Raw genomic sequence first — 23,175 nt, 5'->3', positions numbered from 1 at the left:
TTAAATGTGTAACAATATGTGTCTTATTTAGTTTCTTTTTTGGACTGTATGTATGCTATTCTGCCAATAGTATGTGGACACTTTTTTCCATGGTTTGGTGTAGACCCCTTTTCCGATGATGAGATTTCTTAATGATGTTCCACATCACACTTGTCTGAGATGAATGTGAAAACAAACTCTGCACATACATCATACTGCACAGTGAAACTCAAACATCACAGTGAAGGAACAAGAAGCAAAACACATTTTGAGTGGAAGGGGACTTTAAAGGGGAGATATCATGCTTTTTGGTTTTTTTTGTAATTTATATACTATTATGATGTGGATATCTATGTTAAACATGGTCAGAGTTCCAAAACTTGAGGTTAATATATGTAGAAATGCTCCCTGCAAGTCAAAAGCCAGGGCTTCAACCTGCTTTTTAGCAACTTTCTACCTTGCCCACAAGCTGATGCATTCCCATAAATGGCTGTCCGTTCTGGTTGCTAAGGTTGTTGCTAAGGTTTTACCATGTGTTGTTCACATTGTCCATTGGTCAATTGTTGGTCTTAATTGTTATTTAATTTTATTCTTACTTTTTTAATGGTTTTAATTCACATCTTATTTTTTACTGTTCAGTTGCTTAAGCAATTCCATTAAAGCAGTTCCATTAAGCAAGTAGGAATAACAAATAAATAAAATAGGTGAGAAAAACCACAAAGGTAAATGAGAGAGCCCTTAAAGCTAGCTACCACGTTGCTGAACTTGTAGCTAAATCAAAAAGTCCCACACTGTGACCACACTGGCAGAGACATTAATACTTCCCGCCTGCAAAGCCATTGTAAATGAGATGATGGGACCTGAAGCGGCTAAAGAAATAGCCAAAGTCTCTCTCTCAGATAACACAATTTCCAGACGTATTGATGACATATCTGCAGACATCGAAAGTGTGGTTTTGGAAAAGATCCATATCAGTAAGAAATTTGCGTTGCAACTTGATGAGTCTACTGATATTATTGGACATGCTCAACTCTTGGCCAATGTGCATTTTGTGGATGGAGATGCAATAAGAGAAAACTATTTTGCAAGGCATTGTCAGAAGCCAAGGCCAAGCCAAGCTATTTTGACATTGCTCCCATTTTCCACGACATATCTGTGTGAGGTGAGCTTTTCAAGCCTGACTGCTATAAAAACTGAAAACAGAGACTGAGAGCTGTTGAGGAAGAGCTTCGTGTGTCTTTCTTTGATTCCCACCAGGATATCAGCTCTGTGTTCATCCAAACAGGCCCAGGTTTCACACTGAGTGAGTAGAAATATGAAAGATTATAAAAGACTTTTTTTGGGTTTATTTGATTCCTTAGGCTACAGAGTTTCATTTTTTAACATTTTCGGCTGGTGGTGTGCCTCGTGATTTTTTTCAATGAAAAAAATTTACCTTGGCTCAAAAACGGTTGAGAAACACTGACCTAGAGAGCTGGCAGAAGAAGGGGCAGCTTCCCAGAGCTGGCCAATCAGAACAGAGAGGGCTCTTAAAGAGACAGGAGCTAAAACAGCTTGTTTCAGACAGAGGCTGAACTGAGGGGCTGCGTAATGGGCCAGTATAAGTTAAATAAGGGTTTTTTAAAACTGTAAATCATGCAAAGATATTCCAGTAGACTCCCAGATTAAGAATATAGACCTGAAAATGTGCATGGTATGTCCTCTTTAAGGAGAGGATGTGTTGTTGTGCAGAACTGAACTTGTAGCTGTTGAGAAAAATACATCCCCTAATTTCTCAGCCAAGCTCAATGTTACATGTATGTACTGTAATTCACTGTCAAAATACGTGCTCATAACAACATGTGATAAGTGACCATTGACCACAAACTTAATTAAGTGGAGAATTTAATGTTTTCATTATTATTATCATAGTTCATATCACAGCATTATTATTAACTTTGGCCATTACTTAAACGTAAATTTGAATAATTGAAGTTATTGAAGTTGATTATTGGTTCATCGTTATGTCACTGCTCATTCTCCATACAGTACCGTGCTCAGTCTATCTACAACACCCATTGGACTCAAACCAGTTTGAATGAAGTTAGCCTAAGCTAACGCTGGAGGTCGCACAACATCCACAGGAGAGAGTCGCAGTATCTTTATGTAGGTCAATACAGCCAAGACATACATTCATCAAGGCTGCCTTCATACACATACTAGTCTGCAGCCACAGTTGGTTGCTTTGAGATTGTGTTTTTGTATTTTTGGCAATAAAATGAATGACTGCGCTGGTTGATTTATTTCATATACCAAGCTCAGAGAGTCAGTTTCCACCGATGAGTTGTTCTTTCCTTTTTAATTTTGAGATGTGAATAAAATTGGAAACGGACAGTATGTGCTTATAATAATGTGTAAACGCTCATTATTAGGCCTAAATCAGTTTAATCCCGTAAACAAATGTATAATAATCCTCAGACCTTCAGTAGTCTGACTTAATCGGACTTTGTGACATTTTAAACATTTTAGGCACATTGCAGGGTTTCCCAACAATTAAAGTTTTGCAACTTCCTTGCTGATATCTTGTGTGTCTTCAGCTGAAAGACAAGGACGACGTTTTATTTTCGATTTCCATAGATAAAATTATGTCATCATGCAACATCATGAATGTTTTCTCTCTGTCAGTCTGTGCGCCCTCGGTGCGCTTTGCGTCGTCAGTGAAGTTGCCTGATCCGCTGCAGAGCGGTGCGCCACAAACATCCACCCGCTCTGAGGGAAGCGGAGAAGAAAATGTAGGGCTGGATTTCAAAGCTGAAATTTCTTAAAGGTGGATAGATAGAAACATAGATAGATGGACGCGGGAAGAAAATACCGAAATGTTGTCTGAACACCAAACCGCGAAGCGAAGGAAGACGATGCTGTGAGGAGGAATCTCCTGCGAGGCTTCAAACCATCTCGGCGCTCCGTGAGGGAGAGACGCGGACAACAAGAACCAAAGAAGGGTGGAAAAATGTTAAATGTTTGGTCGTGTCGTCTGCAAGTGCGACCCCGCAAAGCGCCGTCCCGTAGCAGCTGAAGAAAAATGAGCATGAATTGAACGAAGAATGCATGTCGTTTGGGATATATCTGTGATTGTGCAAACATATATCATCTGCACGTCTTCAGGTAAGGTGTCAAGAAGGAACTGTGGTCCTTCAGAACATCAGAACAACATAAAAATGAAAGAGAATATCAGAATGTTTAAATCCGCTGTGAAATAAAATGAATGGAAATGTTGCAGTGATGCCATCACTGAAGTCACCATGAAATACTTATAGAAGCTACAAAAATATTACAGAATTATTCTAGAGTTTTTGTTTTAGGCAGTTAGGATGCTGACTGACTAAACTGATTTTCTAAAAATACTATAATTAAAGACACCTTATTTCACTTTTTGAAATGAAGTGAAGTATGTTGCTTGCAGTATTTAGGCTCTTTACACAGATAGACTTACAGCACATCAGCTGCTGCACACTGGTGAGATTCAGGATCTTTGAGATGATTGAATTCAGGCATCGAAACTCATAGTTTATAACCCACCACTTTGTAGGCAGCCTGCCGTGCAGACAGATACACTCACACACATGCAGATTATAATAGTAGTAGTCTACAGTGCATACAGTATGCCACACATACACAGGCTGCCAAATCCAAAAGAGCCTGCCGAGGCTCCTCACAGTCACACTGTAGGACATAAATAGTTCATGAATATCACATGTCATATATGTCAATATGTCAAAGAGCTTCAACAGTGTGTCACTGAGGCAACCATCCATTTAGTCTCATACACACTGAGATTCCCACAATGGGATGAGTCGCGACTTCCTACCCATCAGCTGAGCCTGCCGGCATCCGTTTCTTAAAGTATGGCAGATTTGATGGCTGATATTTTCATAATGTGTCGGTACAAAGAGATAGCATCTCTTGATAACAGACCCACCACACTTCACCCGTTAGATGAAGAATTACGACAATATAATTAAATGGTAAATGATTGTAAAAAAAAAAAAAAAAAAAAAAAAAAGCAGAAGAAAATGAAACTGCATGTTTTTCAATAGCTGTTAGAGGTGGAAGTGTTCAGATCCTTAATGTAACATGTAAAGTAATAAGCAATACCAAACTCCTGCATTTTTAATTGTACTTCAGTGAAAATACTGAAGTATCAGCAAGAAAAATGTACTTAAAGTATCAAAATCAAGTAACCACTATTTATGCAGAAAAATGACTCCTGTGAATGTTATAGTGTTTGGTAGTTTATATCAAATATTTAGTTATTTTATATTATGTAAACTTGTGATCTGAAAAGTCAGTAGCAATTACAGCTGTCAAGCAAATGTAGTGGAGGATAAGTATAAAGTAGCCTTAAAAGGGAATAGTTAAGTAAAGTATATTGCCTTTATGAGACAGTGTAGATATGCATTGACATACAGGCTAATAAAAGTCCCTGGATACACGGTATGCGTATCAAATATCAATAAATAAATCAAATGCGGATGTTATGCCAGTCTTAAAGGGCTACTCCAGCAATATACAATCATTCATAAAGTTTTGAGATAAAAAAACAAATAAAACAAACAAACAAAAAAACAATGGTCAAAATCAGACCAACAGAGGCTGTGATATCCTGACTACAATAACACTGCATCCTACATTTTCCATAATGCAAACAGATAGCATCTTTCTGTAGGCCCTCCCTGGTGCCCACATCAGCTCTTAATACCTCAATAGCATCTTTTTATTACACCCTGTCTAAATGTCCAATGATGATGTCATCAGTGAACCCTGATGACATCAACAGGGTTCTTTTCTTAGACTTCAAAGCTCCTCCAGACCCACAAAAGACATTATACAACTTGTTTCAGAGGCTGAGTAGCACGCATAGTCACCAGCCTTTATGGGTTATATCGATGGAGTACCCTTTTCAATATTGCAGGCTAATTTTAGAAGCAACATGTTGAAATTTGTTCTTCCTAGTCTGTTCTTGTCCTGTTAGTTTTGTTATTGCACCTCTGTTTTGTCCCGTTCCTGTCACTTGTGCTTCTAGACTCTCTTTCTGTCATTCTTAGTATTAGAGAGCTTCAACTCAGTTGTCAACTGCAGTCCTGTCCCTGTTTGCCTCTGCTGTTTCCTTCAGTTTATGATTGGTTCATGTTTGTGACCTGGTTCTGCACTGGTGCAACACAAACTCCACCATTCCAATCTACCTGTCAAATGCCGGCGGCTCTGTTTTAATTGTGCTGCTGCTGCTGTCAGGCAGGCTGGTTGTAGCCTGTAGGGTTGGATGGTAACAGGGCAACATCATAATCAGTGGCAGCCTGAGGGCAGAAACACACAGAGTGTGACGTAACGTGTAACACAGGATGTTGTACGCACCAGTGCAGTCCCACCATAGGGGATCACTCCACCCATCACACATGAACAAATATCCACTGGACCCACTTTGAAAGCTTCATTACAAGTTTATATTTGTAATGACACCAAATTTTGCAGTTTTAAGAAAAAAATCATCAACAGATCAATTTTTCAAAAGGCAAATGATGATTAAAACCAGTGTAACCTACTGTGCAAGTTATATTGACAACTGACATTAGTGTATTATAAGGAAAACAACACTGGAATTTTCCTATTTATAGGTTTTATAGGTTTATGAATTTCTCTTTGCATGTTAAAATAAATGATGCTTCTCAAAATTTCCACACATTAAATACGAGAGAGTACAGATGTATTATCTTGCTAAAATGAAATAAATGACACTTCCCAACTGCACAAATGATTATCCAGTGGATAATATTCGCATGCCAGCAGGTTGACGTGGTACTTGGAAAATGGTGACATAGGATACAGTAAAGATAGGATGTCAACAGCTGAAGCAAAACTTGAAATGTTTTATATGACTTTTTTGTGAATTTTTAAAACACAAAATGCCTCCAATCATATATGGTAAATAGACCCATTTCTATGGATGACACCGTCATGATGGCAGTATGCCTTTCTTCCCCTTCCAGTCTCACAACCTCTTTGTTCCCCATGGCCCCTGCATTTGACATTTCTTGATAATGTCATTCTACACCTGTCCACCAGGTGCCCTCAGAGTTTTCCAACCCTTTGCTGGTCACCTGACTCTGCTCCCCCAGTGTGAACAAGCCCTCAGTCAGCCCACATAAAGAGTATGTGGCTGACTGAGAGTCTGGCAAAGCAAATGGGAGGAGAAAGCTGGTGAGGAAAAGTTTGGCATGTGTTGAACAAGTGACTGTGGACTTTGACTTCGGAATAGCGGACACCTGGACTTTCTAGTAGTAGGATTGGATATTGTGGGGATGATTGTGCAAGATCATTGACCGACGGCCTGTACAGATGTGGAACATTATTCTTGCAGGGTTCCTTACAAACTCTGGCAGGATGACAAGAGACAGATGATGATAGCAACAGTGTGGAGTTTAGTGAGGAAGAGGGAAACTGGAGTGATGAGAGGAGGAAAAAAGAGTGGGAAGAGGTGGGCAAAGGGATGAGAGACATGAGGGTGAGTAGTCAAAAGAGGAAGAAAAAAGAGACGTCTAGTTTAGGTGGATCGGAAAGCAAGGGAAGAGAAAGTGAGGAGAAGGACCCGAAGGCAGGATTGCTTAATATAGTGTTAAGATTCGAGGGAGAAGGGGGAGTAAAGAAAGTCGACCTGCTAAAGTTAACAAAAATCATAAGAGGGCAAGTTGGGGTAGTGAAACGTGAGAGTTTTAGGAGATGGAAACCTGCTAATAGGGTGTGATACTGAAGTGCAGTTGGAGAAGGCAAAGAAGATGATTAGTGTTGGAAAAGTCAAAAACCTATGTGGTGTTTCCATTGTCAGGAGTTTGGGCATGTGGCCAAAGTGTGCAAAGGAAAGAGAAGATGCGCTAGGGGTGTTGGGGAACATGAATATGGAAAATGTGGAGAGGGAGTAAGACCGAAGTGCTTTAACTGTGGAGGTAATCACAGTGGTGTTTATTGGGGCTGTGAGGTGTTGAAATAAGAGGTGGAGGTGCAACGAATAAGGGTGAAGGAAAAAGTCTCATGTGCTAAGGATGTTAAGATGGCAGGACAGAAAAAACAGAATAAGGACGGAGGATGTAACAAAGAACAAGTGGCAGCAAAAGAACAGTAAGATAAGAAGAATGTATGGATAGAGAAGAAGAAATTGGTGACCTTAATAGCAGGAGTGATAAATACAATATTTGAGATCAAATCTAAAACTGAAACGATTCAGGTTATTGTGATAACTGCAGTGCACCGTTTGGATATGATAGGTTTAAAATGAGGAGAAGTAAGGGATGAACTCAGTGTACAGTCAAGTCAAGAGACGGCATGTGTGGGTTGATACTACTAATAATTTTATTCAGTGGAATGCGAGAATCTTGGATGTGTCACTTTTGTAAAGCAAGGCATTCCTTGCAGAGTACTAGTTATTGGAAATGAACAAGAGTATGTGGTAGTGAACATATGGGCAGAAAGGAAAACGGTTGTGATTGTGAATTATTATAATCCAAGCAAAAAACTAGAGTTAAGCAAGCTAGAGGAGATAGATGGGCAGAATAGTAGTAACATGGTTTGGTGTGGTGATTTTAATGGACACAACACACTATGGGGGAGTGACACAACCAACACTAATGGTCAGGTAATAGAAGGGTTGCTAGATGAAAAGAATTTAGTATGCTTAAATGATGGCAGTAACACAAGAGTAGGTGTTAATACAGGGAAAGAATCTGTTCTTGATGTTACATTTGTATGAAAGTACCAAGAAGGAACTATGGAGAGTGATCGTTACCCAGTCTGGTGCAAGATAAATATTGCTACCTCATTGACCATAAAGAGCGAGATGGATCTTTGAGAAAGCTAATTGGGTGAAATTTCTAGATATTTAAGTCAAGTTAATGACGGAATGTATATAGAAAAATGTGACAGCAAAATAAAGCAAGGCATAATATCGGCAGCATCAGAATCCATTCCTAAGAGTAAAGGCAGTGCAAAGAAGACAGTAGTACCATAGTAGGATGATAAGTGTAAGGAAGTGATGAGAAATAGAAATAAGGCTTTAAATTCGTTAAAAGAATGTATAATTTTTAACATATGACTCAGTACAAGCAAGCCCAGGCAGTAGTAAGGACGACAATAAGGCAGAGAAAAAGGAAACACTGGAGAAAGTACTGTGACAATCAGAAACCTTTCCGGTAGGAGAGGTGGGGGCTGATCAAAAGATGTGAGGGGACAGGCGGGAGTAGAGTTACCTGATTGTGACCGATGGAAGTGAGATTGCAGTATCAAATAACAAAAAGGCAGAATTAATGGCAAACACTTTTGTTATGATGCACAGCTCTAATAATTTGTCTGAAGAAAGAAGAGGAGGCAGAGACAAACCAAAATCTGAAAACATAGAGGCTTTATGTAGAAAAGGTAGTGTTGATAATGGGTAAAATGTCCCTTTCAGCATGGGAGAATTAAAGGGGACCTATTATCCTTTTTCTTATTTTCAGTCATAAATATAATGTTACAATGTCAGATGTTCATGTTAAAAGTAGCAAATAATGAGGTAAACGTATGTAGCAATAATCCCTGTGAGCAAAAAGCAGCAGCTTCAGACTGTTCCAAAAGTTCGGTTTCCAATGTTTTTTTCTACTCTCAGCTTGAGCTGACGTCAGCTCGTGATGGATTTCTTTATATGGACATCTGCCTCATGCACAGCATGCAAGTTCATTACTCCATTAATATATAACATTATGGCATTTTTCCATTATTTTGGGGGTAGTTGTGCCAAGCCATGACTCCAGTACACAGCACAGCAAAGTTAAACAAGTAGTTTACCTGCTGGAGTTGTACTGGTCGTCTGCAGCTCTTCATCAAACATCATCATCACTGTGGCTGTTTCTGTTTGTACTATTCCTCCCTGCATTATTTCTAACTGATCTGCTGAACAAAGAGCTCCAAATATTTCCATATGTTATTGTTTTGACTGTTTTTTTAGCATTGCTACAGAGCTTTGCTAATACGGTGAGGAACTTGTTTCATTTCCTGTAAATTCTTCACAATAAAAGTTTCACGTTATTTAGTCATATAAAAACTTTTAATACGAAGCAATAAAGCAGGAAATGTTGGTTTTTCATTGGTAGTACCTAAACATGACTCTGAAACGGCTGCCCATTGGCAGACTTCTGGAAAGCTGGCCAATCAGACCAGAGTGGGCTTATCAGGAGGGGGGCCTTAAAGCCCCACTCCAGCCAGTGTTACTTCTTATTTAGCGTTCTTTCTCAAACAGAAATCGGGGGTGTGGTTAATAGTCAGACGTAATCCATTACCATGGCAACCAGATTGCCATACTAGTGCGCTGACAATGTATTGGGATGGTAGTGATATTATAGCTTAACCTGTCAACTTACTACAGCATTAGCTATATTCTAGTTCTACGAGGGTACAAAAGCACGCATTGCACACTCAGTATAATATTTTGCATCCTCAGTTGAAATTTGAATAATAAATGCCAAGCGTAGAGGGGCACAGACTGTGTGGGCGGCTCCATGCACACCTGCTATTGTGGTTCATGTATGTGCATCAGTGCAGCATGCAAGAGCATTGAGTGAAGGTGAATATAGATCAGCGGGTGTGGTGATTAATAAATACTCTCTCTGCAAGTCACATCACTGCTCACATAGCTCTGAAACAGCTGTGCCAGAACTGTCCTGTCTGGACAGTTCAGAGCATCACGACATGAACACACATCACCACACATCTGCGGCCAAAAACAGATAAAGTAGTTGTTTTTCATCAGTTAGTTACTATAATAACGATAGAAATAAAAAAATAAATAAATTGATTTGGTAAAGCTGTTTATATGATTATATCAGACCAATGCTGTTTCAGCAAGAATTATAATGTATCTCACCTCGTAGGCCTACATGGCCACATAGTTTAATAATTAATGTTACACAACAGTGTTTGCATTGCAATGTGTTTAAAGGATACATGAGACGCTACTTTTGCTAAAAAAAAAAGTTGGAAAAGAGGCTGATGAGCAGCTAACCTGATGTCTCCTTTATAAAAAAGCAGAATATGGAGTTATGACCGACAACTCTGATGTATGTGTGGTTATACTGTAGCAGCCGGGTGACATCAGGCGATTTAATGAATGTAAACACAGTGAGCGTTGTGCGTAACGGCACTGCACTTTGGTGCGGCACATTTCAGAGGCTGCAGATTTATTAACACATCAGTCCTGCTGCCCTCAGATGCTGCAGAGATTTAATGAACTGAAGGAGACGTATAAAGAGCTATGGACAACAGTTACTCTAAGAATTGCCCATATTCATTTATAGATCAATGCAGACTGATTTACTGACTTTCCTGCTTTAACCGCATTAAATGTTAATTGTTGTTAACTGTGCCGATTTTGGTTGGAGAATGTTTCACTGAAATAAATGATTTATATTTTAAGCATTAATCTGTTGTTGCAGCATGTCTGCAACAAGTATTTAGTTTGAAACATGCCTAATACTGCATCAGTAGCCTATGTGAACTTTGAGTGCAAAATAACGTTATTTGTCAAAAAATATTTGGCGAATAGTGTGGTTAATCAACATTGTCAGGAAATGACTCAAAAAAAAAAAAGAAATATCTTAAAAATGCCAAAATACACTGGAGGGGGCTTCAAAGAGACAGGAGCTAAAACTGCCTGTTCAGAGACAGAGGCTGAACTGAGGGGCTGCAGAAAGGGCCAGTAGAAGATAAATAAGGAGTTTTTTGAAATGTGAATCATGCAAAGCTACCCTAGTGGAGTCCCTGAAAATGAGCATAATAGGTCCTCTTTAATGATGAGTTTATTTGTTGTCTGTTCTGTCTATGTTTCTCTTATCTTTGATAATTCTCCTCTTATTCAATTTTTGCTGTCATTGCAGTTCAGTGGGAGTTTCACTGTAATGTCATAGAGGTTATACACTACCAAAGGAAAATGTAAATAAGTATATCATAATTTATTAACGCAAGAACTGTTTCCTCTGTCTTTCTTTCTCTCTGCAGCTCAGCCTATTACATCCAAGCTTAATGAGGGTTGGTGGGCGTATAAGGATGTTGTCCAGGGAAGCTTTGTTCCAGGTAATACACCATCACAAACTTGGTATACAAAGAGATTAAAAACAAATTGAATGGAAGGTGTGGAAAGGGTCACATACATAAACTTTTCTTGAGCTGAGGTTTAAAATAAATCTGTCATGTCTGTGAATTCAGCCAATCCTCCAAATCTGGGTCTGGGAAAATGGTTATATCAAGCAAAATCTGACCTGTATTTATACTTCTAAAAACACTTTTAGATACAGATTCTCAAATGATTTTTGTAAAAATAATTGAATGTAAACTGGGGAAGAGGTTATTTTAACCTGATTATCAATAAAAATTCATTATGTTTGACGCTGCTCACAGCTGCCCATCATCCTGTGCTTGTTGGTGTACACACAGTGTATGTTTCAGGTAGTGCACAGTTTGATACAGCACAACTCTTCACTAAATGTTTTAGGAAGTCGAAGTAGAAAAATCCATTTTCATGTAGTAGGGGGGAAAATCATTTTCTAGCTTGTTATCCTCTTAGATAAAACCAACAAAACAGTGAGTGTCAGAGGACTAATCTCCACTGCATAAGTCTACTCAGTCAGTCAGAAACTGTCCAAGGCTCCCATAAAACCTCAGACTTGTGCTCTATAATGTCACTAAACTAGAATAGAATAGATTAGATAGAGTAGAATACAGTTTTCCTCTATTTTGTTTTCCTCCCTAAGCAGCTGCTTCCCTTGTTTGTTCTACTGAATGCACATTGGATGATGTTTTTCACAGTAAAAATAATGCAAATTTAAATGTCCCTGCTAACTCTCAGGAAGATTGTTTCATGACAGTGTAAGGAGTTGATCAGTTTAGTTCAGTCTTCTAAACCAGTGGTTCCCAACCTTTGTAGTCTGTTGTCAGAGGAACTCATGCCCCTTCATCTACACCACCCGTCATGTTCCGAATGTGTTAACTGCAATTGTCACTTGATGTTATTTAACACTATTTTTATATAAAAGTGGACGTTGTTACAATATGTTTTTCATACAATTGTACTGTCAATGTTTAGGTCATGTTGGTCAGGTTTGCATTCATATTACTACCACTCGGAGTGGCAGAAGCTGGACATTTCAAATATTTATCTATTACTTTTAGTTAACTATTTTAATATATCTATCCATGACTTTTAGCTATTTAAACCATTTATCCATTACTTTGAGGTAACTGTTTGTACTTCACTGCTTGCTCACTGTCTGGTTTTCATGCACTTTCAATTGAACATATGGTGCTCAGCTGTCACCTGAACTTACATTCCCACCTATTGTTAATTTTTATATTCTCCAATTCATCTGACCTGCATGTGTTTTAATAACTAATTTAATGATTCATCCATTACTGTTACCATTTAATCAGTGCAAGATGCTGAGTCAAAAAAAAAAGCACAGTAATTTCTTCTTCCCAAGGACACGCAACACTGTAGAAGTATTTGTTTTATATTTTTAAAAAGTGTAATGTGTCAAGCCCAAATCGGCGCTTGATCAGAGGTCAAGCTGATGAATCTTCATGTACCTGATGAAGAGAAAATTTGGGCTTTAAACACTGAACCTGTTTCAACCATTCATCTATTACTTTTACTTTATTGATTAGACTTCTCCTCCTGCTTGCTAACTAGATTTCACACTCTCTCAATTGCAACACATGTTCATATTTTTACTAAAATGTAATCTCTATTTTTTTGTAATTAGTCGAGCTACTCAACATTCTTTTGAAGTACCTCCTGGCAACTGCAGAAGGACCCCTTGGGGTACAAGTACCCCTGGTTGGGAATCACTGCTCTGCACCACTCAAGTGCAGTCTGTAATCTGGAGCTAAAACTTCTCTTATGCAGTGATGTGCATAGATACTTTATACTGAGAGGCAAAGGCTCAATAAAAAATAAAGAAAAAAAAAAAGAAAAAACAAATAAGTAAAAAAAAGGCACCCCAACACTTACTGTACTGTCCCCTTGCCTCCTCCTGGCAAACTATATGAAATTGGATGCCCAATCACACAAAGCACACACAAAGGAAATCTGATTTGATGACACACAGAATATACATATCAGTGACAATGTCCAATTTGTTAAGTTGAACTACAGTGATTGTGTGTTGTGTTGTCATTGAATGTAATCTGGGGTTTTGCAGAATTGTCCAGTAGCAACATTCTCGAGTTGATTTGGAGATGATGTAGATGAAGGACACTTCCATGCACCTCTACACCCCCATTGTCACATGCAATTCATTTATCTCAGCCAAGGTAATGATGTTGCCAAGAGACTGTGACTGATCTCCCTCTCCGTGGCTCTGCCATTATAGAAGGGAACCAAGATAATTTTATAATTACTTTGAAATCGACTGAGTTTAATTTGGAGTTGTGCTTTGATGCCAGAGCAAGTGTCACGCTTTTTAAACAGCGCATTTCCCATTTTAGAATGAGACTGAAATATTTCCAAATGAAGAAGTGTGTGAAGGGTGTGACAGGCCTTGTGGGGAATTTGTGACTGAAGGCTCATCACATCAGTGAGTGTAGCCTGACTTTGACTACAGCTTTTTCACTTCACACTCCACCTTTCTCCTCACTTTGTATCAGTGCTGCACCACCATAGGAGAAATGTTTGCTTCAAGCTATTTGCTGGAGTGAAGTGGGAATACAGTCAGCAAAAAAGAAAAAAAGACAAACTACTGTAGGATGTCACTCAAAACTCAGGTCATTGATGGGTGTCATCTTGTGCTTATATTTGCCGGGATCACCTTTGCAGCCGTGAGACGTGCAGGTAACGGCTGAGATAAGAGGGACAAAGCTGTGGGTGTTTTCAAAAGGAAAATAGCGAGGGATGAGTGTCTTCCAGCCTCAGAGCAGAAACAGAAATCACTATTCCCTCTTGAGTGAGATTACTGTGAGATGACCCAACAGTTTGCAGGGAAGGAGACTGAGCACAAATGATGCAACTTCAATGCTACTTTGCCGTACACTCCGAGGCGCTCAGAATGATAGATAAGAACAGGCAAAGTAGAAGGAATCTGGCAATACTACTGTGGTTTGCCTATGAGCCACTACTTTGGCACAGTTAAATATAAAACTAATAAATATAACACAAGATACAGTATGCACCACAGATGCCATGGAACAATGGAGAGTCCTTGGCAGGCGTAGATAGCGACAAGCATCTCTGGTCCTCTACTTCATTTATCGAGTTCATCCAGCAGCATCTATAGAGATAGGAACACCTTTTGGGAGAGGATTGGTTGGGTTCACTTGGTTGCTTCCTACACCTTATCCAACCTTTCTCCATCTGCATAGTTAAAGTGATAGACTAGTGCAGAAAGGGCTGACACCGATTGACAGAAAATTAATCAACGAATTTGATACTCAATCGTTTAAAGCTAAGGATGTATCAGTTTTTAATGTGCGTTCACCTGAGCACAATATTTACCCTGCAAATCTCAAGATACAACTAAAGGATAGGCTTACAAATTTCAGGTCTGTCTGCAAAATTGTATTCAAAAGTTTGTTTAAAGCTAATATGAGGCTCCAGCCATATCAAGTGGATATCTTGATCTACAACCTTTTCAGTACAAAATTCTCTCTGTTTCCCTGTTGAGCTGCTGTGGAAAGTATATAGTATATAGTAACAAAAAGAGATAAAGTCTGTAATACAATACACTAACTTTCTAAGCCATTTAGGTGAGCAGTTCTTATTGGACTGAATGATGCAATTTTTGATACAGTATCCAGCTCTTATAATACATCCATGCTTCATGCAAGTTCTCTTCTCTTTATTGTCTGATTTGATAGCTTGTTTAGAGTTAAACGTAGCTATCTGACACCTTTCTCTTGCTTAAACTGTAGTAATCTGCTCTCAATAAACAGAATTTCAGAAACAAGCTGAAATCCTGCTGTTGAAGTATGACGTTTTTACTCGAAAACAGTGTTTTAGAATTTAGTAGGCTTAATGTAGATGTAGTCTGAGATGGTGCTCACGGTAAACATTATACTTGCTAAACATAAGTCACTATGAGCATGTTTCCATGCTAGCATTAGCATTTAGCTCAACACACTGCTATGTCCAGCCTCACAAAGCAGCTAGCATGCTGTAGCTGTAGACACTTAGTCTTGTTTAGTTAAGTTACAAATGTTAAAAGCTGAACCCAAATGGATTCAACAAGGGTTTCAATAAAATGCCTTCCAACTTCATCATGTTTCTGGTGAATGTGATGGGCATTTTCCACAACTTTTTTTGTAAATTAAATGAAAAATCAAAAAAAAGTTGACAGTAAATGATAGCAATCTGCTAAGGAGTAAACATATGAAGCAGAAACTATGAATCATCAAGGCAAACTGATATTTTGGGTTGACAGATAAAAGTTGGACATTTTATTTTAAGTGTCGTGGCCTGTGGTCAACAATGCCCTGGTTTTATTAGTTTTCCTCTCTGGAGTAGTAAACAGAGACATTTAGTCAATGCTACTTAACTGATCTCTTTCAGCTCCTTGTCCATGCTGTGTAGATATTTATTTCTTTGTTTATTTAATAGAGACAGAGCACATTAATGAACATCAGTATAAAATACAAGATGTAAACATGCCGGAGTTAGCAAAAAAATGCTAATTTACACCCGTAGTCCCTTGGCAGGTAACAAAAACAGAAACAGTTTAAGTAACGTGTGCATATAAAATATACTATGCACTCTTCTCTCTGTCCTGTCATTGTCTTTCTTTGCATCAGGCTGTGTGGGTTGCAAGTTTCATCCGCTAGTTGTAGGATTTGTATGTATATTTAATCACATCTGTGTCTCGTTGTCTCCCTGTCTCCTTTTATTGTCTCCTTCCCCTTGTGTTTATTCTCTCTCATCTCCTCTGCCCTTTCAGCTCTCCTCCTCTGTTTCTCCTTTTCCCCTACTGTTCACGGTTGGTCCACTTTTCCTTTGCCTCTTCTCTCTTTTCCTCGAGCATCTCCTCCTAATCTCGTCCCCAGTCACCCATCCTTCTCTCTCTCTTTGTTATCCTTCTTATTTCTCTTCTCTGGTTCTATTCCATCAGGCTCACTGTTCCTTCTAGCCTGAATGGCCTGGAGATTTTGCTATCATTCATTTGAATTTGTTTGCAACTTGAGGCCCATTTTAAAAACTTCTGAGGAAATCTCAACTGTGTGCTGTGGTCAGAGATGGCTCTGACAAGACGGCTTCCTCTGTGAGCATTTTACCTGCACGTGTGAGAAACACGCACTCAAAGGTTAGATTTGTTGGTCGAGTTAACCTTGAATGTCACAGCAACAGAAAACCTCATTCCTCGCTGCTAGCTTATCATGTCCAAATTTCAAAGGGAGAGCAACACACACATCAGATAAAACCATACAGACTCAATAGACAGCTTACTGCTTGTGGAGTGAGCCAAAAGTGAAGTCTTTGGATACCAGTATTGTAAAGGGATTGTATAAGAACAAATTTAACAAGAACATTCTCTAGGTATGATGAGAAACTGAGATTTGTCACAATAGCAGCAATGCTTGGTGAAAGCAATGTGATGGATTATTATTGATTATTCATGCATTGCATTTTTTGTTAATGTCAGATCTAATTTAGTGATTAGAATTATATATAGTATTTTGACACTAGGGGGTTGCTCAATAAGATGAAAATACAACATTGACTGTCACTTTATTAGCTTGTTATGGCTAATTTGTATGCAAACAGTTGCCTTTTTACACATCCAGCAGACATAAAGTAACACTAGCAGTTATTTGGAGGTGTCCCTCTGGCTTTCTGTTGACAGTCAGTCCAATATTCGCTCTCCTTTTACCTCTATTTTGGTCTCCACCAAATCCTGAGAAAAATGTCTGGCTCTTATGTTGCTAAATGCTGCGCTACGTTCACCAGCTAGTAGCTAACTTTGTCTGTCTGTTGTTTGGTGCTGATCATATAGTGTACAGTGTGTTTTTTCAGAGGTTTTTCTCTGAAATAACCAAAACAATGAGCTGAAAGATGCTAAACAGTCATAGAGCTGAACTGCAGAGTCAGGTGTTCATTCTCTGGTTGGTTTGTTACTAAGAGTGATACCTTTTACATTGTAATTATTCCATCCATTGTTTATATTCAACATTGATTAGTGCAGCTTTGATCATGTGTCCAAAATCATTGCTGCCTAAGCACTATATTTATTTATGTGTCTAAATTAAGTGAACATTTTTTGCCTTCAGAATCTCCCACAATGGAATAAAAACTTCTCACATTTCTTTTGTTAGATGTGCAAACTTACAGTAATGCAAAAAGTGCAGTAAATGTTTGACATCTTAATGTACTGCTCACTGTGCCCAATTGAGTGTTAACAAAGTAATGTAAATTAGAGGAACTTACTGTAACAGGAAACAGGAACGAATATGCAACATTCAGCCACTACAATACTTAAGTTAGAAAATCTCATTGTGTTTGTGTTCAAAACGTTCAGGCGATGGCAAAGTGAATCAGAAGAAATCCAACATATGGGTCTACACATGGTGGCGGGCTGATCTGAAAGTGGAAGGGTCCTAAAAACACATGCATACAATCTGTTCTTCTTCTCTGATTTTATCTACATGTGATTAGCAGGGAGTACCACTCAGTGTGTGAAAACAGCTGTATAATGTGAAAGGAAGCTTTTTCAAGTCAAAAATCACCTTCATGACGTCATAATGATGTCATGAGGTTTATCGGTTTGGGCTAGAGGACAAATTTATAACATGAGGCCTGTATTATAAACTAAATGCTTTGAGTATGAAAGATGTGTGCATTTTGCCAGAAAAGATGCTATACACTTGCGTTATGGGCATTGTAGGATCCAGCATTTTTGGAGCTTGGAGCATACGAGTGGCTGAAAGTCAGGATATCTCTGTTAATCTTCTTTATGGAAGACTTTTATGAAATGATAAGTTGTTGGAATGCCCCTTTAATGTCCAAAATGTCTACAATGGAGGAGTAAATAGGTCTATCTTGATCTGATGCCTGTCTCACATCAAATAATCAAATTCAAAACTGCTGGTCTGAGCCCATTTGAAATAAAGTCAATTATTATGAGTTCTTTAAATAATTGCTATTTTGATTCACCGCCTTGCAGTTTTTCAACATTGCAAACTTGCATTGCAAAGATGCTACAAATTTAGACATTTTTTGATGCAAACTGAGATTCTGGTGAGACTGGATTCTGTTTTCCCTTCAAAGTTTGAGTTTCTTGGCTTTCTTGGCTCAGCGTAGCAGACTGAATAAACTGTCAAACTGCCATTCTCTCATCCTGAGTTTTCACCAACGCAAAGTTGTCTCCCCAGCATTGTTAGAGGTAGCAAAGTGTATGTTGCTCTTGTGAAGATACCAACGTTGGAGAGAGATGTCGAGGTAGAACAAAAATAGATCTACTTTTGTTTCAGACATGCGGCGTGTGGGAGAAAAAGAAAGACGTTTAAATGATCATTTCTAGAAACTGTCAGATAAATTAAGTGTGACAAGGTTTTTTTGAATTGGTCACTATCAGAAGCAAATGCAAATGAAGTGTAGAGACATCTTGAGGATACTCGGATTATGTTATAGTAACACGACAGGGAACAAGCAAGAGTGTGTTGGTGTGGTTTCTCTCACATCGCCATTGTATGTGTTTCTGTGCCTGCCCGGTCATGACTGTTGTTACAGCTACAGAGAGGAGCGGAAAGCAGGGAGGATGAGGAGGAGAAGGCAGGAAAGAGAGTAAGAGGAGTGGGTTTAGTGATGAGGAGGGGAAGAGAGAAGAAAAGCGAGAGCTCAGGGGAGCTGCCCTTTCTTTCCCGATAGATCTCTACACCAGCTCTAGCTGTGTGCCTTTCTTTTGTGTATGTGTGTGTGTGTCCACTGCTGGCCTTAAAGTAAGAAAGAGAGGAAGGATAAAGGAGAGGATGAGGAAGAGAAGGAGAGCTCAGGGGGATTGGGCCAGTCTACCTTTCACCTCTTTCCAGCAGCTACGGCCAGGAGGCGATTAGAGAAAAATCTAACAAGGGGAGAGACTGGAAAAAAAATAAAAATAAATAGCATTTTATCCTCTTGTGTGGAGAATGTCTGAACTTTTAAAGGAGTTTTTGTCATGTGTGTTTAGAGTTACATTAAAAATTCAGGAATCTTAACAATCGTCTTTATTTGGTTTATTACATCAAGGCTGCCTGTTTGAATCCTCTGGCTGGCTGGGAAAATCCAGCCTTATCTTGGAAGTCAAAGCCCCCCTGAGCAAGTCATTTCATTCCCATCTTACGGACCGCACGAGGGCCACCCATTTTTTTTGTTCTATTTTCCTGTTTTGCCTCTTAAAAGACAGGTTCACAGTTTTTCAAGTGTGTCTTAAAACAAGACAACAAACTTATATGAGGCTTCAGCAGTCTCAGTTTGTCATAATAAGTGGATATCTGCCATATTTACAGTCTTTTTAGCATCTTTGTGTTTCCTCGGACAGTGTTTCCCTGTTGAGCTGTGGTGGAAGTATAGTAACAAAAAGAGGAACTTTGGCACTAAAAAGACTGAAACGTTGAGAGATATCTACTTGATTTGACTCATTTGAATGACTGAAGCTTCATATTAGCTTCAGATAAACTTTTAAATACATTTTTGCACAGAAGTGGATTTTCACTTACAGTACCAGTAAGTACTAGTACCAGACTGGTTGTGTACATTATAAGTATATGAACAAAAGGGATGACTATTGCTGGCTATTGTAAACAGCAGTTTTGTTTCTAATTGTTCACACAGCCTGCTATAAATTTCTCAAAGGGAACACTAAGAGGAGGTCATACACCCTGACACATACACCATGGATATCAGATTAAAAAAGACTGTTTTTGCTAGCTAACAACTACTCAGCTAGCTTACCTTGTGTTGCAGCAGTAGCTTGATATGTTTATATGGTGAAAACTCTCACTGATGCTTTGTGGGTTTTCCACAAAAGACCACATTACATCTACTCCTTCTCCCTCATTGAAAAATCAAGAATCTGTGAGTATGCAAATGTTTTCATTAACTTAAAGGTTCTGAATCAAGACCCTAGAGCAGGTATAGCTCAATAAGAACAAGTGGTAGGCAAGTTGGCTACAGATATTGTTCCAGTGTGTCGGACACTTATTCAATCAGCATTTCATTTCTTCTGCTGTTCATCATCAGTTTCAGGTTTTATCTCTGGGCATTACATTTGGTGAAGGCTCATAATGACTTTGATTAGAATTGAAAATTTAGGACTTGGACTTGACACAGAACTGCGTAGCCAAGACTTGGTACTTGCAAAACAATAAATTTGTCCCTCCTCTGCAAGAGACACTGTCAGCCCCTTAAATAGGATTTCAACCAGGCAAATACTGAGCCAGACAGTCCCACCCACCCACCTGACACCAGTAGACATCAGCCCAAAACACTTCACAGAAGCTGTTTTGATACAAATTTCAACCGTGTGTCATATTGTGAAAAGACCATATGAGTTGTAATTGAAACCTAATTTGGGTTGACACTGACTTTCTGTTGAGCTGACATTTTCCCGGTGCTCTGTGTTGCTCTGTGTTCTAAGATGGAAGAAATAAAAGTTGAATTTTGAACGTGTCTAGCTCTGTCTGCGCTCCTCTCTGTCGCTCCTTCTCTCCCTGTCAAGAGAGGATGCTGGGAGATGGCGTAGAGCCCACTTGAGAGAAATAGAGAAGGGAAAGAAGAAGAAAAAAGACAAGGGAAAACAGATTGTATCACCTCCGGTGTGTTCGTGGAAGAGAAAGCTACTTATATCAGTGTCACACCTCTTGGTGTTATTGTTGTGTGTGTTGTATTGTGAAGATGTGGGCATGCGTCTGCACAGGATGTAATATCACTGTGTGTGTGTGTGTGTGTGTGTGTGTGTGTGTGTGTGTGTGTGAGTATGTAAGCAGTTATTTCTGTGTATGTGTGTTTTGGGTATATAATATCACAACTCAGGGATGTTATTTGGGTGTGCTGCAGAGTGAGTAAGTAGGACACCAAGTTAGTGATCAGAGGAGCCTCTGCCTTGCTCTCTCGCTCCCTCTCTCTCTCTCTCATACACACATGCAGACACACACACACACACACACATACACACACACACACTACTCTTATCCATATATTTTTCTCTCTTTGTCTTTGTGATGTAGTTTCCCTATTTCTGTCTATCTCTTTCTCATTCTTTCTTCTGAATATCTCTGTCAGTGCCTCTCACTTTCTCTCTCTCTCACTCTCTCTCTCTCTCTCTCTCTCTGTCTCTTTCACACACACACACACGCACACACACGCACACACATACCCTTGCAGACACTCACAGGGCCACAGGAGAGAAGGGAAAGAGGAAAACAAGAGAAAGAAACGGAGAGAAGTGTTGAGATCGGATGGAGGAGGAGGAGGAGGAGGAGGAGGAAGAAACCACATTCCTCCCACGCAGTAGAGGAGATATGAGCAATTTTAGATGGGACCAAAGGAGGGAGAGAGTGAGAGAGGAAAAAAGAAAAAAGACAGCGAGGGCATGAGATAAGAAAGACGGAGCACCAGCAGAAGAGAGAAAGGGAGAGCGAATGAAGTTCGGGTGATGATACTCAATCTCAATAATCTCCTGATATCATTACACATCCACATTCTCCACGCCTGATGGCCGCTCGCTACATTTCTTGCAATTACTCACAGTGGTAACGACATTAAAGCTAATGCTAGCGGTGATTATGGCATCGCTGCTATTCGTTCTTATTTAGCCGGGCCGCCGCAGGCCGGTGTAATGGATGGGCACATGCTCGCTGAGACGACGTGTTTGCCGTAGTTAAAAATTCCAATGAATTCATTGCCCTCTAATGTAGCAGAGCTGAGATGAGGGACTCGCTAGGTACAAAGTGTTGACAACTAGATTTAGAGAGAGAGAGGAGCGGTGTTATTAGGGTGCAGCATCACATTTACAGATACATTTTAGTGTGGGTAATGTGTGTAATCTGGAGTGCCTTACAGTAAATGAGCAAGTTGTTATGAGGATTGACCTTGTGACCTTTATTTATTTAAATAACTTAAAGTGCGATTTATTTATTTAAACTTGATTTAAGCGGACAATTTGATGAATATGAGAAAAGGTTAAGTCTGGTGATATGCTACCCATAGTCTGGTCGGTTGGTCCAGACTGAAATATCTCAATATCTACTGGATTTGATTGGCACAATACACATACATGATTCCCAGGCGATATGTCCGAGTGATTCTAGTAATCTTCTGACTTTTCCTCTTGTACTACAATGAGGTTGACATTTGTGATTTTGAGTAAAATGTCTCAACAGCTACTCAATGGACTGTCACAGAATTTGGTGTTGACATGCAACGTGCCCAGAAAATGAATTCTAGGGACCTCTTGGAACTTTGGCGATCATCTGGCTTTTCCCCTACAGCGCCACCATCAGGTCAACATTTTAATTTGTCTAATACTTTGGTTAATAACTAAATACTATCTGTCTCAGCTGTACTTTGTGGGTAGTTCCAATTAGCGAATGTTTGCATGCTAATACGCTAAACTCATGGTAAAACAAAAACTGCTTAATATTAGCATTTTAGCATGATCATTGTAAGCATGTTAGCATGCTGATTTTAGCATTTACTTCAAAGAATCACTCAGAGCTGCTAGCGTGGCTGTAGACTCTTATTCTTGTTCTAATTATGAACAAATCCCACAACAAAAGATCAAACCAACAATGAATTAATCTACTAACAAGTATTGTGTGTGTATCAAAGCGTGATAGATCTTATTTCTCTGTGCCATAGAGCTCCAAAAAACACATCAATGAGCCACATTGTTGCACTGGGTGACATGTTCCTTCATTAACATGAACACACACAAAATCTAGTTTATTTTGATTCAATCCCATACACACCATCCCGCTGCCAGAAACGCCAGCGCTCATTAGAGCACTCAATGTGTGTTTATCTACCGCTGAAAGTAGTCCCCATGAAATCCATGTTTTAATAACTTTTGCTAAAAACTACAGTGACCAACTGTTTTAGGAAATTACTTTTTTAAATTTAAGAAGAGGGTGGTGACTGAGGGAGTAGCACAGCTGAGGGGCCAGACATTAAAGGCTTGTGAGAACAAG

General features: G+C 39.2%; 1 protein-coding gene across 2 annotated transcripts in view; it reads left to right on the top strand.

The window, feature by feature from the left end:
• Positions 1–2,696: 2,696 nt before the first annotated feature.
• The window catches only part of LOC137168131 (carbonic anhydrase-related protein 10-like), a 95,837-nt gene continuing 75,358 nt past the window's right edge, over positions 2,697–23,175 (top strand). For both annotated transcript variants that reach the window (XM_067570622.1, XM_067570621.1), the window contains exons 1-2: positions 2,697–3,123; positions 11,032–11,106. In XM_067570622.1, the coding sequence (XP_067426723.1) occupies positions 3,063–3,123; positions 11,032–11,106 (136 nt within the window). In that variant the 5' untranslated portion in view covers positions 2,697–3,062. The remainder of the gene's footprint in view (positions 3,124–11,031; positions 11,107–23,175) is intronic.

This window comes from Thunnus thynnus, chromosome 17 (assembly GCF_963924715.1).
Source record: "Thunnus thynnus chromosome 17, fThuThy2.1, whole genome shotgun sequence".
Taxonomy (NCBI): domain Eukaryota; kingdom Metazoa; phylum Chordata; class Actinopteri; order Scombriformes; family Scombridae; genus Thunnus; species Thunnus thynnus.
The sequence above is the reverse complement of the archived record's forward strand: the minus strand, read 5'-3'. Positions and strand labels throughout refer to the sequence as shown.